Source organism: Scleropages formosus, chromosome 7, assembly GCF_900964775.1.
Source record: "Scleropages formosus chromosome 7, fSclFor1.1, whole genome shotgun sequence".
Lineage (NCBI taxonomy): Eukaryota > Metazoa > Chordata > Actinopteri > Osteoglossiformes > Osteoglossidae > Scleropages > Scleropages formosus.
The window spans coordinates 30,252,513-30,269,898 of NC_041812.1; the positions used below are offsets into that span (position 1 = coordinate 30,252,513).

Consider the following 17,386-nt stretch of genomic DNA (forward strand, 5'->3'; position numbering starts at 1 on the left):
AAGAAAAGGACTTCAATCTGAGGATGATTTAGCACTACATGTACTCTACCCAGTGCTGCACCTTTGGTTTGCTGCTTTTTCCTACAAGTGATGCCTGTATTAAATTTAAAAACTTTCAAGAATAAGCCCAAGGTACGGCGGCTTCAGAAGCAGGACTGAAACAAACAAGAAAGAGTAACAACAGTAAAGCAATAGAATACATTTACAGGTATTCACTTAGCAGATGCTTTTCTCCAAAGTGATGTACATCTCATAGAAAATACAATGGGTTCAGTGCATTAGCAGGAAGAGACACTTAGATGCAGACATGTGATGTTAAAGTACAGTTAGTTCGTTTCTTTCCACCATATGAACCAATGTTCATCATCCAAGCAGCTCCATAAATACAAGAAAAAGAATTAAAAACAGACTATATGCTCTTTGCTCAATAGTCCAAAAGTTTTATAATCATGCATATTATTATTTTAATGAAACTTAAAGGAAAACAAAAAATATTACATTCATGCTAAAAGACTGTTTTCTGGTTAAACCTTCCACACACACAGCCTGAAGCCGCTTGTCCCAAGCAGGGTGGTGGCAAACTGGAGCCTAGGCGGGAGGGGACACACCCTGGATGGGACGCCAGTCCAACGCAAGACACCCCAACCGAGGCTCAAACCTGAGATCCACTAGAGAGCGGGACCTGGTCAAGCCTGCTGCGCCACTGTGGCCCCCCTTACTTAAACTTTAGGCATTTACATTAAAGTTTACAAATTCATGAGAAGTGTTCATCACTAGGAAAATTGTTATTGCAGGTATATCACATGTGTTGTCTCTGTGGCGAATGTCAGGTTAGGTGACTCGGTCTCAATAACTTGTGCTGTCTGATGTACAGTATCCTCCTTCAGCTGGAGAAAATGGTGACTAACAGTCGTCTTGGTCATCGTATCTGTCCAGGTGGCCACTGACTGACAGTGATTAATAGCCTGTGTCAGATGCGATAAACACAAACGTCATTATTTACATAAACGAGAGGGGATTTTTAATAAACAGCGTACAAATTGTTTAAACGTGTAAAGTTTGTTTAAAAGTTTATTGGGAAAAATGCCTCATGGAGGCAGGCAGGCCAGACCTCATGTCTTCATCGCAGACAACAGCAAAACTATGTTTTTTGTCTTCCTCTGGGACTCCTGGCGATATGAACAATTCACCGGAGATTTCCAAACTAAAAGAATAGCGGACCATTAACCTTTCCCCCCCCCCCCCCCCCTTTTCTTTTTCATGGGGCTGTTTTGTGTGTCAGCGTCCTCTCGAGACTTGAAGGCGTGGAAAAAAAAATCAATGCCGGCTGGTTCTTATGCAAAGTGGCTCCCACGCAAGGGAGGCACGCTTCCTGACCGACTCACGTGTCCTTTGCCTTGTGATTAATTATGGACCAGGCCTAGGAGTGCTGGGGTCGTGAGCAGCATGGTATCATGAACAATGACTGCACCAAAACAAGATTCTCAATATCATGGGTGTAACAAGGCCTGTTCAATAAGACCTAATGTACCCCCCAATATTTCTGTACCACTCCACTGAGCACTATTGCTGCTTTTTTTTAGAGGTTCAGAGTACCTGGCAGGTTGCTACCCCTGAGCTCAATATTCAACCCCACCCCCACCTGGCTCCGAACAGACACAGAAATGTCCCCAGCCTGATAGGGGTATGAAACTGATAAGCAGAGCTCCACATTCATAAAACTGAACAGATCCATTATATTATTGAGAAATAATATGTGTATCTTGGCAGAATGTCTTGCAGCATGTTAATATGTGTTAACAAAATCTGAGTGTAAAATGAACCTGAAAAGCTAATGCTTAATAATTACATTTATGAATATTATCCCTGTCCTCAGAGGACTTTCCCTTAAATTATACACATTTACCTTTGATTAGGCAAAAACATAAAACATTACAGAGGGTCCAACAGCCTTTGCCAAAATGCTGCTACTGCTGCTATCTATTTATTAATTTTGTTTCAAAAAGTTAAGAACGTCAATTGATGTCATCCCCCAAATCCCATAGATAGGGTTAGCATGTTCAGCAACAAGAAAGGCCAAGGTATTCATCTTCCCACAAGTCAATCTGTTTTCAGTGCCTGCGAGCCACAGTCACGCTAATTCATCTGATTTGGACAGCCAGAGCACTGCTCTTTGTCAAAGGTTATTTACCTTGGGGATTATTTTCTGCTGAGGCACCCACACACGCTATTGTGGAGTAATGCGTTTGCTTTGCAGTTTAGCCAACTTCATTTTGATTTATAATGAGAGGAATTAGCTGTTAATGTGGAGCTGTGCAGTTGGAAGAGAACAACAGCCTTCCCTCCCCTTAGAGATGGGACTAAGCTGGAGAGCAGTTAACTCTTCATTGAAACTACCTGTGGTTTTCTAAATATGAGTCGATAAACTCTTTTTAAATGCTTTCTCTTACCCTGTGTGTCACCAAAATGTACTTTTCTTATGCAGCTGATACAAATCCCATGCGATGCACATGTCCCCTGATAACTGATACTGTCACGCTCACACCTGCAAGCACAAGGACAACACCTGGTATCAATCAGCCTGGCCAGGTATAAAGGCAGTGCCGTCCTGGTACCGGGTGCGGAATCTTGCAAATGCCTCCCTACGTGGCTTTGTGACATTCAGCGTTCTTTTCCCTGTACCTACTTTCCCTGTTTCATGTTTTGACTCTCCTGGTTTCTGACCCTTGCTTGATCTCCTGGTTACTGAGTTTTGCTTTGCCCCTGGAAATGACATCCACGTCTCGAAGAACCACGCCTGTCCATGACCTCTGTTTTTTGCCTGTCCCTGCAAACTCACCTGCACCTGGGTTCAACCCCTACCTCTCCTAGCCTTAGTTGTGACATAAGATTCTGCCATCTCATGGACCCAGCGGAGTGGGAGCACCTGCAAATGGCAGTCTCAACACAACGGGACCTGTTAGGGTCCCACGAACAAACCCTGCAGCAAATCCTGGAACTCCTACAGGGGCTGGGGCAGACGCAGCAGAACACAAGACCCATCGAGCGGACCGCCATGATGACGAGTGCGATGGCAGACAAAGCCCCTGTCGTTGCCTCCACAGCGTCGCTTGTGTCATCAGCTGCCGCCCCAAGCATGCTGGCAACAGGACCCCAGCTGGCCACGCCACAAAGTACGATAAGTCGCCCAAAAAATGCTGGGGATTTCTCCTCTAATGTAAGCTCATGTTTGATAGCCAGCCAGATGTATATGAGACGGATGTCAGCCGAATAACGTACGTTATCTTATTGTTAACCAGCCCCGTGCTGGACTGGGAGAAGGCAATCTGGCACAAGGGGGAGTGCACCACGTATGCGCGTTTCGGGGAGCACTTCAGGACGGTGTTTGACCACCCCCTCTTGGTGCGCGCTGCCAGCGACCGCCTGATGGCGATCCAGGAGGGCAGTAGAATGGTGGCAGCCTATTCATTGGAATTTCGTACACTGGCGGAGCAGAGCGGCTGGAACCAAGCCACCCTCCTGTCTTTGTTCCAGCATGGGTTGCACCCCCAGATCCAAGCCGAGCTGGCGTACCGGGGGGAGGACTGGTCCCTGGGCCACTTCATCGAAATGGCCATTATCATCGACGAGCTCGCGCGGGATCAACTGCCGTCCCCTGAGGCCAAACCGAAGGGTTCCAGCAGTGGCACAAGAAGTCCCTGAACCGGTACACTTGGGACAGGGGCACCTGGCCCCTGAAAAGAGGAAGCGAAGGATCTGAGGCCCTCAGTGCTTCAACTGTGGTAGCACGGGTCACTTCCGGGCAGACTACCCCAAGAGAGGACTCGCCCGGGAGTCAACGTGAGTGTGCTGTGTCACGCTAACACTCAATTGACGGTGCCAATCGAGGTGACTTGGGGCACCACCCAGGTGCAGACATGAGCATTGGTGGACTCAGGGGCTACCAGCTGTTTAATGGACAAGACTTTTGCACAATGGCAGGGCATCCCGGCACGGGAATGCGCCATCACATTACGGATTAACGCTCTGCACGGGCAGCCATTGGGCTCAGGCGTGGTAGAGAGCCAGACCGAGTCTCTGAGAGTAAGAGTTAGGGTGTGTCACACGGAAGACTTCACATTTTTTTTAATCAGGGCCCCCAACATGCCTATCATTTTGGAGTACACCTGGTTAGCCAAACATGACCCGGTTTTCTCGTGGAGTACAGGGGAATTGGTGGCATGGGGGCGCCAGTGCCAGAACACCTGTTTAGCTCTTCCTTGCCAGGCCACCTCAGTGAAAAGCCTGGAAACCACCAAGAGTTTCGTGATCCCTCCCAAATATCTGGATTTGGCTGAGGTCTTCAGTAAAAGCAAAGCGGCTACGCTGCTCCTGCACCATGCTTGGGATTGTGTGATCAACTTGTTGCCGGGCACTTCTCCCCCTAGGGGACGCATTTATCCATTGTCGTTGCCGGAGCAACGGACATTGCAGGAACACGTGACTGAGGTGTTAGCCTCCAGGATCATTCGGCAATCCACCTCCCCGACAGCCGCGGGGTTCTTTAAAAAACAAGAGGCTGTGCCTCTGCATTGATTATCGAGGCCTAAACGCAATCACAATGAAATACACGCACCCTTTACCACTGATCACGGCAGTACTGGAAACAAGTCCATGGGGCTTGGGTGTTACCAAGCTGGACCTGCACAGCACTTATAACCTGATCCAGATAAGAGAGGGGGATGAATGGATAACGGCTTTTAGTACCTCCCTGGGGCACTATGAGTACATGGTCATGCCTTTCAGTCTGTGCAACGCCCCGTCGGTGTTCCAAGCATTCATGAACCACATCCTGGGAGATCTGGTGAATAATGGGGTGCTGGTGTACCTCGATGACATCCTGATCTACTCCTGCACTAAGGCCCAACATGTTCAACTGGTGCGCCAGGTGCTGCAGCGGTTGCTAGAAAATCAGTTATATGTCAAAGGAGAGAAGTGTTTATTCCACCAGGAACAGGTAACCTTCCTGGGGTTCATCCTGAGGGTGGACAGTGTGGAGATGGATCCAAAGAAGGTCCAAGCAGTGTTGGACTGGCCCCGACCTAGAACTGTTAAAGCCTTGCAGCAGTTTTTGGGTTTCGCAAACTTTAACTGCAGGTTTATCAGCGGTTTCAGCTCGGTGGCAGCCCCCCTGACGAGTCTGCTGCGGGGAAAAGGAACGAGGCTGAGCTGGACAAAGGACGTGATACGAGTCTTCCAGACGCTCGAGGAACAGTTCACCACGGCGCTGATCCTCCAACACCCCGACCCTGCACTCCCCTTCGAGGTGGAGGTGGACGCTTCAGAGGTGGGGATTGGAGCGATTCTCTCAAAGACAGGGCAGCCCTTCAAAGTTCATCCGCATGCCTTTTTTTCACATAAACTAACGCCAGCAGAATGGAACTACAACATAGGTAACTGGGAACTGCTGGCCATAAAGGTGGCACTAGAAGAACGGCAGCACTGGTTGGAGGGAGCCCAACATACCTTTCTGGTCCTCACTGATCACTGAAACCTCAAATACCTGCAACAGGCTAAGCATCTAAATCCTTGCCAAGCAGGCTGGGCATTGTTTTTTACCCGGTTTCGGTTCACAGTTTCGTACAGGCTGGGTTCCAAGAACATCAAGGCCAATGCCCTATCCCAAGTGTATGACCAAGACCCAGGCCCGAAGTAACCCGAACAGATCTTACCGGAACGAATGGTGTTGGCCCCGATCAGAAGGCAATAGCAGCAAGAGCTCCAGGCAGGCCAAGAAGAGGACCCTGGGCCAGCAGAAAACCCGGAAGGTAAGGACTATGTTCCAGTCAGTCTCCGACCGTCTCTCTTACAGTGGGCGCACGACTCCCCAGCAGCAGGGCACCCGGGACACCGACAGACCCTCTCCCTACTCCAAGGGCGATATTGGTGGCCATCCTTCCGAGAGGACGTGCAGGAGTATGTTGAGGCCTGTGAAACGTGTGTACAAGCCCGGACCCCAAATCAGAAGCCTGCTGGACTGCTGGAACCCCTACCGGTCCCAGCACGACCCTGGTATCACATCTCCGTCGACTTTCTGGTGGAGCTTCCCTTGTCCCAAGGTAACAATGTCATTCTCACTATCCTGGATCGATTCTCAAAGGACTATCGATTGGTTCCCCTACCACGACTCCCATCGGCCTTAGAGACGGCAGAAGCCCTGTTTCAACACGTCTTCCGCATCTACGGCCTCCCAGAGGACATAGTGTCAGATAGAGGCCCACAGTTTACATCCCAGCTGTGAAAGGCTTTCTGGCACAAACTGGGAGTGTCGGTAAGTCTGATATCAAGTTACCACCCACAGGCCAATGGACAGGTAGAACGACTACACCAGGAACTGGGTGGGTTTCTGCGTAGCTACTGTGGCCAGAGACAACAGCAATGGGCTTGGTTCTTACCCTGGGAGGACTATGCTCATAATTCTCTCCCTCATTCCACCACCAGCCTCACCCTGTTCCAATGCAAAGAAGAGCGCTGTTGGGTATCAGCAACGGACATCCTGAACCCCGCTCTGATCTCGGCCTTCCACCGAGACCATCCGGATCGCCTGGCTCCCCGGCCCAGGGGGCGTCCGTTCTGGTCCGGAAGGGCGGTTGAGGCCACCCGCAGGGCAGGTGCTACTGTCACACCCACACCTGCAAGCACAAGGACAACACCTGGTATCAATCAGCCTGGCCAGGTATAAAGGCAGTGCCGTCCTGGTACCGGGTGCGGAATCTTGCAAATGCCTCCCTACATGGCTTTGTGACATTCAGTGTTCTTTTCCCTGTACCTACTTTCCCTGTTTCGTGTTTTGACTCTCCTGGTTTCTGACCCTTGCTTGATCTCCTGGTTACTGAGTTTTGCTTTACCCCTGGAAACAATGTCCGCGCCTCGAAGACCCACACCTGTCCACGACCTCTGTTTTTACCTGTCCCTACGAACACACCCGCACATGGGTCCAACCCCTACCTCTCCTGGCCTTGGCTGTGACAGATACATTGTCCTGTGTTATTAGTACACGCAATGTATAAATATATTTTACACATTTTTTACCACACATATAGTTCCTACCCCGGCCCCCATGTAAAGCATTGATTTTGAGTTTACATTCACATTTATTCATTTAGCAGATGCCTTTCTCCAAAGTGATGAACATCTCAAGAGGAAATTACAATGAGTGAATTGATTTACGGGGGTGCGGTGGCGCAGTGGGTTGGACCGCAGTCCTGCTCTCCGGTGGGTCTGGGGTTCGAGTCCCGCTTGGGGTGCCTTGTGGCGGACTGGCGTCCCGTCCTGGGTGTGTCCCCTTCCCCCTCCGGCCTTACGCCCTGTGTTGCCGGGTAGGCTCCGGTTCCCCGTGACCCCGTAAGGGACAAGCGGTTCTGAAAATGTGTGTGTGTGTGTGTGTGTGAATTGATTTACTTATTTATTTGCTAGCTCTGTCAAGGGCAAAAATACTGTAAAAATTAATCTTTTTTTTTACTTGTATGTTTCATGATCTCAAAGTGGAATGAATCATTTCCATAATAGCGGGTTGGTCACTTATGAAGGCAGGAATGTATGTTCCTACAAATCCACCACCTTTTGTCATTTCTACTGATTTGAGATCAGATTTTTAGGCCTATAGATTTACATTTATTCATTTGGACGGCACTTTTTCTCTTAAGCCACTTACAGTTTTTACACAAACACACACTGCCTGAGACTGCTTATTCCAAGTGGGGTCACAGCGAACTGGAGCCTAACCTGGCAGCACAGGGCGCAAGGCTAGAGGAGGGGACACACCCAGGACGGGACACCAGTCCATCACCAGGCACCCCAAGTGGGACTCAAACCCCAGACCCACCAAAGAGCAGGACCCACTCAAACCCGCTGCGCCACCGCCCCCCCCCCAGTGTTTAGCTACTTGCATTCATTTACCCATTTGTACAGCTGAGTAATTTTACTGGAGTACACACACACACACACAATTTTCAGAACCGCTTGTCCCTTACGGGGTCACGGGGAACCGGAGCCTACCCGGCAACACAGGGCGTAAGGCCGGAGGGGGAAGGGGACACACCCAGGACGGGACGCCAGTCCGCCGCAAGGCACCCCAAGCGGGACTTGAACCCCAGACCCACCGGAGAGCAGGACTCCGGTCCAACCCACTGCGCCACCGCACCCCCTTTACTGGAGTAATCTAGGGTAAATACCTTGTGCAAGGTTACTACAGCCAGAGGTGAGATTTGAACCTGTGACCTTTGGCCCTACAGAATGTAAAGAGACAGGAGTCAGAGAAAGACAGAGAACCCTGCTGCAGGTGCGTGCGTGCGTGCGTGCGTGTGGGGAAACAGTGGTTCCTATGTTTCCTCCAAAGGCTTTCTCAGTCAGCAGTGTCACCGCTCCTAGTGTGGGAAACGAAGAAAAGCATTCAAGTCACCATTATTATGATGTTGTGGTTACAAACAGTGCTAGTTCAGCAAAAACTAGCCAAGAAAAAAATATCCTGCATCTCATTACATCGTGTATATTAATTTTGTTTCATCTTTAAGTTTAAATTAAATTAAACAAAGATGATCATGTGAGCTTAATTTGAAGGTTCTGAAGGTCTGAGGAGACATTTTTTCAGTGTTTGCAGAGGTGGTCATAAAGTGATGTAAAAATGTCAGAAGTTGTTAAACATGAGATGGCTACACAGAATTTGTTTTCCCCACAACAAAACGGCCCAGGCCTTTTGTTTCTTTAGTTCCTGCTCGGCCACTCCGGTGCTCCAGTACGGCTATACAGGAGTACTGCACCACCTTGTGTTCACCGAGTCCACCACCGAGTGTAACCGCGATTGCCATTGGCTATCGGGCAGTCGTTACAACAACCAATCGCGTGTCATTTTATTGCGACGTCGCTATGCGCCCCGTTACCATAACAACTTCATCAAGGCGCCAACTAGCATAAAAAGAGAAGTAGCGAACAGTGATCGGAGCAATTTGGCTTTCCTGGGAAAGATCTGGTGAAGTTTTGCTCACATTTACAGCAGTTCAGTATGATGGTAACTTTTTTCTTTTTTTTTTACTTTTATAATATCGTTTAAAAGAGTAAAATCCGTGCTGTAATACCGCCCCGCTGCTGATTTTTAGTTATTCTTTGTTTTAGACGGAGCAGAACTTACCCCTTTTTTTTCCCCAGAAGAAAGAATACTGAACGATTTTTTTCTCAGGGGCACCTTTTTATAACATTAATAGCGCGATACATTGCGGAATCGATAACGTTTAAACGAATGTTTTATTTTTGATGTTTCCTAGCAACCGAGTCTACGTAAACGGCGATGAGTATAGTTATGATACTTCGTGTGTGTGTGTGTATGTGTATGTATTTATACATGTCTGTGTATTGATGCTCCTGGTTCATTATCCACAGGAAACTTTATACTTTTCATCTAGCAACAGATTTCCCAAACCTGGTCCTGGTGACTCCCCTCGATTCTCACAGTCCCACCAGCTAAACTTTACTGTATTTCCCCGTAACTCAACACCTGAATGGTTTTAATACTATCTATAATACTACAGATTTAAGCTCTTCACTTGCTGTGTGTGCAGGTGAGTTATCAGCCACAAAAAAAAACAAGCTGTTAATTGTTTATCATTGCAATACAAACAAAGTATCAAAAATCTTTCAGAAGGAATAGTTTTGTATAGTAAGAATGTTGAATGTCGAATTAGATCATTATTCCAAATCAGTCAAATGGTGTGGGTTTGTTTTTAGCATAGCGTGTTTCGCAGGGTATTCCAAGAATTGCTTCACAGACACAAATTGAGTGACAATAGGAAGAAACACAAGGAATGCAGGAAGAAAGACAAGTGATGTATGATACAGGGAAATGGATCTGTATGCAAGTCCTGTAACTGTAGACCACAGCGCAGCAGTGGAGAGAAAAACAAACTAAGATGGTAAAACTAGGAGAAAATGAATCCAAAGCCGTAGTGGGCACCTCCAGATGGCGCAATTATGTTCAAAGGTATTTTTGTCAGTTCAAAATCATGGTCTCGGTGCCACCTCTGTCAAGACCCTGCAAGTTTACTCCTGATGACACAGGCAGTTCAAAGCAGCTGAGCAGCGGTAAAATGTTGCCGTTACCAGGGTGCCATAGAAAACCATGAGCAGCAGATTAAAACTTTGTTGCCATACCATCTGAGGTGAGATTAAACATTTACAGTGTGTACAGTCTGCAGTTTGGATGGGTCTCCACCACCAGTCCCCAAAATGTGTGCGCAAGTGGGTAGCATTGCTCTTCTGTATAAATGGGTGAAACATGGTAGGGAGTTCAGTGTACCATATCTGTAAGTCACCTTAGACAAAGATGACAGCAAACTTAAGTTAATGACCATCATATTTTGCTTTGAAGAAAAGTATGTAAATGAAGGGGGGGTGTGGTGGCGTGGCAGGTTTGGCCTGTGCCTGCTCTCTGGCGGGTCTGATGTTCGAGTCCTGCTTGGGGTGCCTTGCGATGGACTGGCATCCCGTCTTGGGTGTGTCCCCTCCCCCTCCAGTGTTGTGCCCCGTGTTGCTGGGGTAGGCTTTGGCTTGTCATAACCCTGCTCAGGACAAGCGGTTTCAGTCAGTGTGTGTGTGTTTCTAAGGCACCAACGAAGGTCCACAAAAGCATCCATAGTCTAATCAGACATTGCTTAGCTGGTCCTGCTGGTCCTTAGGCTCTGGTTTGCTGTGACCCCACTCAGGACAAGTGGTTTCAGACTGTGTGTCTCTAAATGAATAAATGTAGCAACAGAGCTAACCTGGAAATGCCAAATGAATTAATGGGTCCTCCTTTTGGAAATAAAGGTAGAGACTTAAGGAGCATGGCTGAGTGGCTAGTACAGTATATCAGAGCCCTATACCTGAACCTACAGACATCTTATTGATTTGGGGGTGCACGTGGGTATATAGGTATTAATTAGGTCATTCTGATATGATGGTGCAAGCCGTTTTAAGAGCTTTGTAGGATGTTAAAGTCTTGTAAACTTGACAGGAAGTCAGTGAATGCTGCAGGTATGATGTGTCCATATTTTGTGGACTGATTCACCATCTTGCATCACTGTATTTGGAATCAAAGATGACTATTAATTTTTGGCTTCCTGAAAATAAATCATTGCTGTAGTCCAATCTTTGACATACAAATGAACTGATTCATTTTTAATTTCATTTTTATAAGCTACCAGTAATGTCTTTAATACAAGAATAATATAATAAAATGACAGTATAGTAAAAGTATGTTTCCAAGTTTGGGGATACGTAGTTTGCTTTTTAAATCACTCTAACAGGGATGTCAAAGCAAGTATCATTAGGTTTTATGGATAGACAAATCTGGAAGTCACTGGGTTACAGGTGAAAGCTAATGCTAAGATTTGTCTGAAAGGTAGCATATAAGGAGTAATATGGGACCCAATAGTGAGCCCTGAGGGACTCCATATTTAATTTATGAGATGATGGAATTGAAATTGTCGGACCGTTGAGAACTCAAAATGACGTGATAAATCAGATTCAAGAACCAGTTTTTGAACCGCTTCTTGAACTGGTATAAGTCAAGTCTGAAATAGTATTCTGTGGTCAGCTGTGTGAAATGCATCACGAAGGTCTAAAAGCATTAGGACTGTAGTATCTTGAGTCCACAAACACAAGCACATCATTTACTACAAGTGATTAAGAAGTGATCAGACAGGGACTTGGACTTATTGTGTCACTGAGAGCCTGAGGTTTGGATATTAACTTCACAAGTTATTACTAGGCTGAGTGCATTGGATGAGTGGAGAGTTTACTGGGTCCTGCAGATTCAAGAAGGGCTAGAGATGTCACCAGGGCCAGGAAACTAAACATGGAAAATGAACACGAGTTACAATATGTATTATGATTTCTACCAACTAATTCACTCCATAAAACTTTTCAGTCTTTCAGTCACAGATATGGTACGACACACAGCCAGCAGCAGAGGATGCTGGCCAAGTCACGGCGGGAGGATGAACGACGAGAGGACCAGATGAAAGACATTATGAAGGAGCGGCAGATACGCGCCAGCCTACTGACTGAAGAAAATGTGCAGAGGAAGCGGTACCTGCGCCAGGTGCAGGACGACCAGCGTGAGAGGCAGATCGAGGAGGCGCTTCTAAAGGTGTCGTCCCTAGTTACAGCACGCGGAGCATGAATCCAAAGAGCCCTGACTTACAGCTACAGCTCCTTTCTAGTCGCTCACTTCTACATGTGCAAAATGTTTAAGATGATGATGCAAAGAAATTACATCACTGCCATTCCTGTGCTGTCATGCAGGGAGAACATGAAAGGATTATGAGGAAGAAGCAGCTCGAGCAAGAGGAGAGGATGGCGAAAGAAGTGGCTCGCATAAAATTTGAAAAGCTCAGAGATGAAAAGTTGAGACAGCAAATCAGGAAAAACAGGTGAATGAAATTTCACTGCAGCTTGCACAAGTATTCATTTTTATTTCCTTGAACACAAACACATCTCATACAACCACATGCAAGAAGACAAACTCATTGTGGATTTTATTAAAACATTCTCGTTTTTTAGCATTGAGCTTCGCGAGTTGGAAGCCAAAATCAGACTGGCTTATGTGAACAGAGAGAGAGCAGCTCAGATTGCGGAAAAGGAGGCTATGAGATATGAGACTATAGTGAGTGAGATTTTTATTTTCCTATTCATTTTGAAAACTTCTCAGGAAAATGAACGTGCATTTTGTTTGTTACCTTGAAAATGGCAAAGTTGAGGGTGTGGAACATGAAAAATTTGTGGACTTTTATTTCGAATGCCATGTGTCAGAGGGAGGAGGCACAGATGGCACGAAAGCTGAAGAGGCAGCAAGAGGAAGCTCTGCTGGAGGAGCAGAAAGAGGAGCAAAAACGTTATGAGGAGGTGGCACGATACCAGCAGGAGCTGGAGCAGCAGCTGGAAGAGAATGAACTCAAGAGGCAGGAAGCCTACAAGGAGTTCCTTAAGGAGAAACTCATGGTTGATGAGATTGTCCGGAAGATCTATGAGGAGGACCAGATGTAAGTGTGTCTCACTGGAAGGTTGTGTTCTTGTTCAGTTGGTTGGCATTCTGTGACCAAGCGTGAGGCACCGATTGTCTTTCCTACAGGGAACAGCAGCTGAGGCTGGACAAGATTATGGCCACTCAGAGGTACATAGAAGAATTCAAGCAGCAGCAGGCTGAGTGGAAGCGGATGGAGAGGGAGAAGATGGAGGCTGAAAACAAACGTATCTTGGAGTATGCAAAATACCAGCAGTGTAGGGAAGAACACAGGATGGCGAAGGTCAAGGAACAAGAAGATGCCAAGGAGAAAATCCAGAAAATGGTAAGATTCTGAGCAAAGACTCTTTGCTCTGCAAAAGGACCTATAATTCCTGCACCGCATGTAACTTTTGGCACTTCTCAAAAGTTCTAGTCAGTCAAAATACACGTTGAGTATCTCATCTTGTGTCCACAGTTGACTGAAAGGATTGAAATGGAAAAGCAACAGCGTGAAGAAATGGAACGTGTTCGTGAGGAACTCTACATGGAGGAGCAAGAAGAGATGGAAAGACAGAAACAAATTGTACGTACATTTACATTTATTCATTTTGCAGACGGTTTTATCCAAAGCGATAAAACTACCAAGAGACAGATGGCGACACAAGAATTCTCAGAGTAGTCAGTTTGTTACATTTAAACTGGGATACATTACATGGTTTGCTGCATATGGAATTTCTAGAGCAAGTTTTTCAAATAGGTACCATTCACAGTAACATGAGTAGCAGCATATAGAATTGATTAAAGTACTCCCAACAGATAATGTAAATTTATGGACAAGATACGAGATCCAGAAGTGATTCTAAAAAGATGTTTTGAGACCCTTCATGAATGCTGAAAGAGATTCAGCAGTTTTGCATGAAGGAGGGAGGACACAGTCGAGAGCCAATGTACCAATTCCTGTGTTCATCGCTAAACTGACAGCTTTTAATAAGTAATCTAGTTAGCAACTTGCGTGTTAACGTGGGCGATCTTCCCCAGGAGGGGATGGAGAGGAGGATCCGACAACGCCTGGAACTGCAGCAGGCTCATCAAGAACAGATGGCCATCAAGGAGATGCGCAAGCAGGCTGAGCAAGAAGAGGAGGAAAACTTCAAGCAGATGATGATGGCCAAATTCGCAGAGGATGATCGCATTGAGCAAATGAACGCCCAAAGACGTCGAATGAAACAGCTAGAGCATCGGAGGGCCGTGGAGAAACTTTTACAAGACAGGTGCCAACAGCTCCTAGCTGACAAGGTGGGCTATGCATACCTGTGAGTGTACTGAAGGACCTAGGATGGTTGACGTAAAGGTTGCAAGTTCAAGTCCTAGACAGAGCCGTACTGGTGTTTAACAAACACCCATGTGTTGCACAGTGGCAGAACATGTGACATTCATGCCTCACAGGTCCTGGGGTTCTGTTCGGCTCCCCTTTTTTTGTATGCTCATGGGTTTAATGTAGGTGCTCTGGTTTCCTCCCACAGTCCAACGACATGCAAATTGGTGTTTCTAAAAATGCACTTAGTGAATGCGAGTGTGCGTTGCCTTGCTCTGCTGTATTAGTAACTGACTGCAGGACGTTTAATATAGTGTAAAAAGTTTTTAAAAATCCATTGAGATTTTTTTGTGTTTCAAGGAGCGCGAGTCTGAGGAGAGAGCAACAGAGCAAGAGAGGCAAGCAGCACGTTTGCGAATCATTGAGGAGGAAAGACAGAAGCTTCTCAAGCACCACGCAACTAAACTTCTTGGTTACCTCCCGAAGGTGAGCAGGAAGATCACCGAACAAACCCTCTTACGTTGTTTTCTTACTTGGATGACGACAAAGTACATATTTTTTCTCATAACCAGGGCATTTTCAGAGATGATGACCTCAATCATTTTGATGAAGAATTCAAAAGAAATTTCCAGAAGCGAGAAGCAGATGTTTCACAGGAAGACGGGGGATCAGACTGAAGTGTGCTTCCATATTTCAACACTAGATTCTATTGGAAATAAAATTTATTTAGCTGACTTTTCTCCACAGCTACTCACAATGTTAAGCTACCAGCAATTATTTGCCCCTATAGACTGGGTAATTTCTGCTGGACCACTTGGCTCAGTACTTTGCTCAACGGTACTACAGCAGCAGGCAGGATGAACATGGGTCTTTTCATTTAAAGACAACTGTTGTAATCATCATACCACCTGCTTCCTTCATTTCCAATAACCATAGATTCATTCCATGAATTGTGGATAGAAAGTTCACTGTAACAGTCTATGAAAAGGACCCTTTTGACTCTACAGTAGGATTTTTAGCCTAGTAGCTCGAACCCTTTCCTCGCAATCAAATGAGCTGAGCTGAATGTTACTTCTGCTGCATTACCCTTAAGCAATGGACTTAGCCTGCATTGTTCTAGCAACAACTACCCAGCTGTTTAAATGGGCACATCTGTATGTAGCTTGGTATACATTGTCAGTGACGGAGAAAACAGCAGCTTGAATGAGCAGAGCAATAAAGTAGATAATGTACAATGATTGTCACAAGTGTGGAGAAAATAAGCTGCTGGATCATTTTGTTGTTTGCAACTTTATTTTGGGAGTTTTTGTAACTTTAGGTGCAACTTTGTTTCACCATGATGCATGCTTTTTGTTTGCCTTGAGTAATCAAATTTCTTCACTGTGCAACTGGTCATTGTGTTGCATGCTGATTCATGACTTTCACGTGAATCAAAAGATGGGAAAAAGCCCAATTTTTCATATTTACACAGTACTCTTTAATTTCATATTTAGGAACACCCTTAATTTCTATTAATGTGTCTTAATATTGCCACTGCTTTGCTCATCTTCCTAAATTTAACATTTAACACCATTATTCCACATGTCATTGTAAAGATGTGGAAACTTTAACCATTCAGTTCACTGTATTGCTCTTAACTTAGCCTATGAAAGCAGCTTTATGGGACTCCAGCATTTGGTTCCACCATAGCCACGTTCTCGTGTGTAATCGTGACTCTTCATTCTTAGACAGCCTTGTAACTGTTTTTCTTCGTGATTTCACATCTTTCCTTTAATAAACTAAAGCAGCACTAAATGAGGAGGCTAGGTGCCTGTGGCAGATTTCTGTCAGGGACAAGGAGGAAGCTGAAGGTGGGGGACAGTTGCAGGAAGAAAGTCCTATCTATGCCTGAAAAGCGGTGGCACAGTTCTGAGGCAAGATGCTACACCCCAGGCTTTGCTCGTTGAAGCTGTAACAGAATTGCAAATAAAAAGCCAGTATGGAGGCATCAATAAAGCTGAACAGAAGAAATGAAGCAGCAGCAGCAGGTCCAGTTGTCAGGAGTCACCGCCAGATGCCACTTTTCTACTTCAGTGTGCTTTGTGCAATTGCTCTCATTGTTTGCACATTGATTTCTTAGTGCCTTATGAGCATTTATATAGTTGTCTTTCTACTTACCTCACTATCTCTCGCTCCGTGTTGCTGTTTAGTCCTCGTGTATCAGGTCCTAGGCATTCTCACACAATCTTGGTTCTTTGTTACTTTCCTCCTCGGCTTTGCTTGGAAATCTTGTGAAGGACATTAAAAAAGTCTTGCATTGCTATCAGCCAGCATCCTCTGTTCATTCCACATGCATCTTCAAAGATCTTTTTTCAAGTTAACGATTGTTCTAGCAAATGCTTGCCACTGATGGACCCAGCAGGATGTAATCTGAAGCCAAATTCCATTTCCACAGCAGCATGTTGAGTTCACCTGCACTCCTAAGAAGGCTCCTTCACCACTATATGCAGGGCCATGAAGCAGCTGGTTCTCTCTCACTCACACACACACACACACACACACACACACACAAGGATCTGGACAAGTACAGTGGTTGCAACTTCCCATTCCAGCTCTGGGTCTCAGCACCTCCATTGAGCCAAGCACTCACAACTCATTCCTGGTCTACCATCCTTTGAATGCCAGCTTAGATACCAGTTTGAACTTTTTCCTGAAAAAGAGAGCAAGGTTAGTGTCTGTTTGGTGCAAGTCCTCATTAGACACCGTCAATATACCTGGAGATACCACTGGGAACCTGTCTTCCTGCAGTCAACAGGGCTTTGAATCAACGCTTGGAATCTAAGATGAAAGTTCTCATTCTTACCTGCTCAACTTTTGAACTCTTTGTTGGACTTTAAAGTCTTGCTTCAGGTGACATTTCTTCGTTCTGTTCTTGTGTCCTGGAAGACCTTGCCTTCCTCAACAGAAGATTGTTACAATAGCCGAAGCAGAAGCTCTTGAAGAAGCAGCAGACTTGGACAGTGACAAAAATGGCTGCGAAATCGATCTGAACTATCTATCTGGTCTGATCACACTTC

The 17,386-nt window shown here is 46.0% G+C and overlaps 1 protein-coding gene across 1 annotated transcript; it reads left to right on the forward strand.

The window, feature by feature from the left end:
• Positions 1–8,913: 8,913 nt before the first annotated feature.
• LOC108929036 (meiosis-specific nuclear structural protein 1-like) lies at positions 8,914–16,795 on the forward strand. The gene is made up of 10 exons (XM_018743328.2): positions 8,914–9,046; positions 11,939–12,160; positions 12,316–12,443; positions 12,574–12,676; positions 12,823–13,052; positions 13,142–13,358; positions 13,491–13,598; positions 14,054–14,311; positions 14,691–14,816; positions 14,903–16,795. Exons 1-10 carry the CDS (start codon positions 9,041–9,043, stop codon positions 15,005–15,007), a joined length of 1,503 nt encoding a protein of 500 aa, XP_018598844.2. The 5' UTR covers positions 8,914–9,040; the 3' UTR covers positions 15,008–16,795.
• Positions 16,796–17,386: the final 591 nt, after the last annotated feature.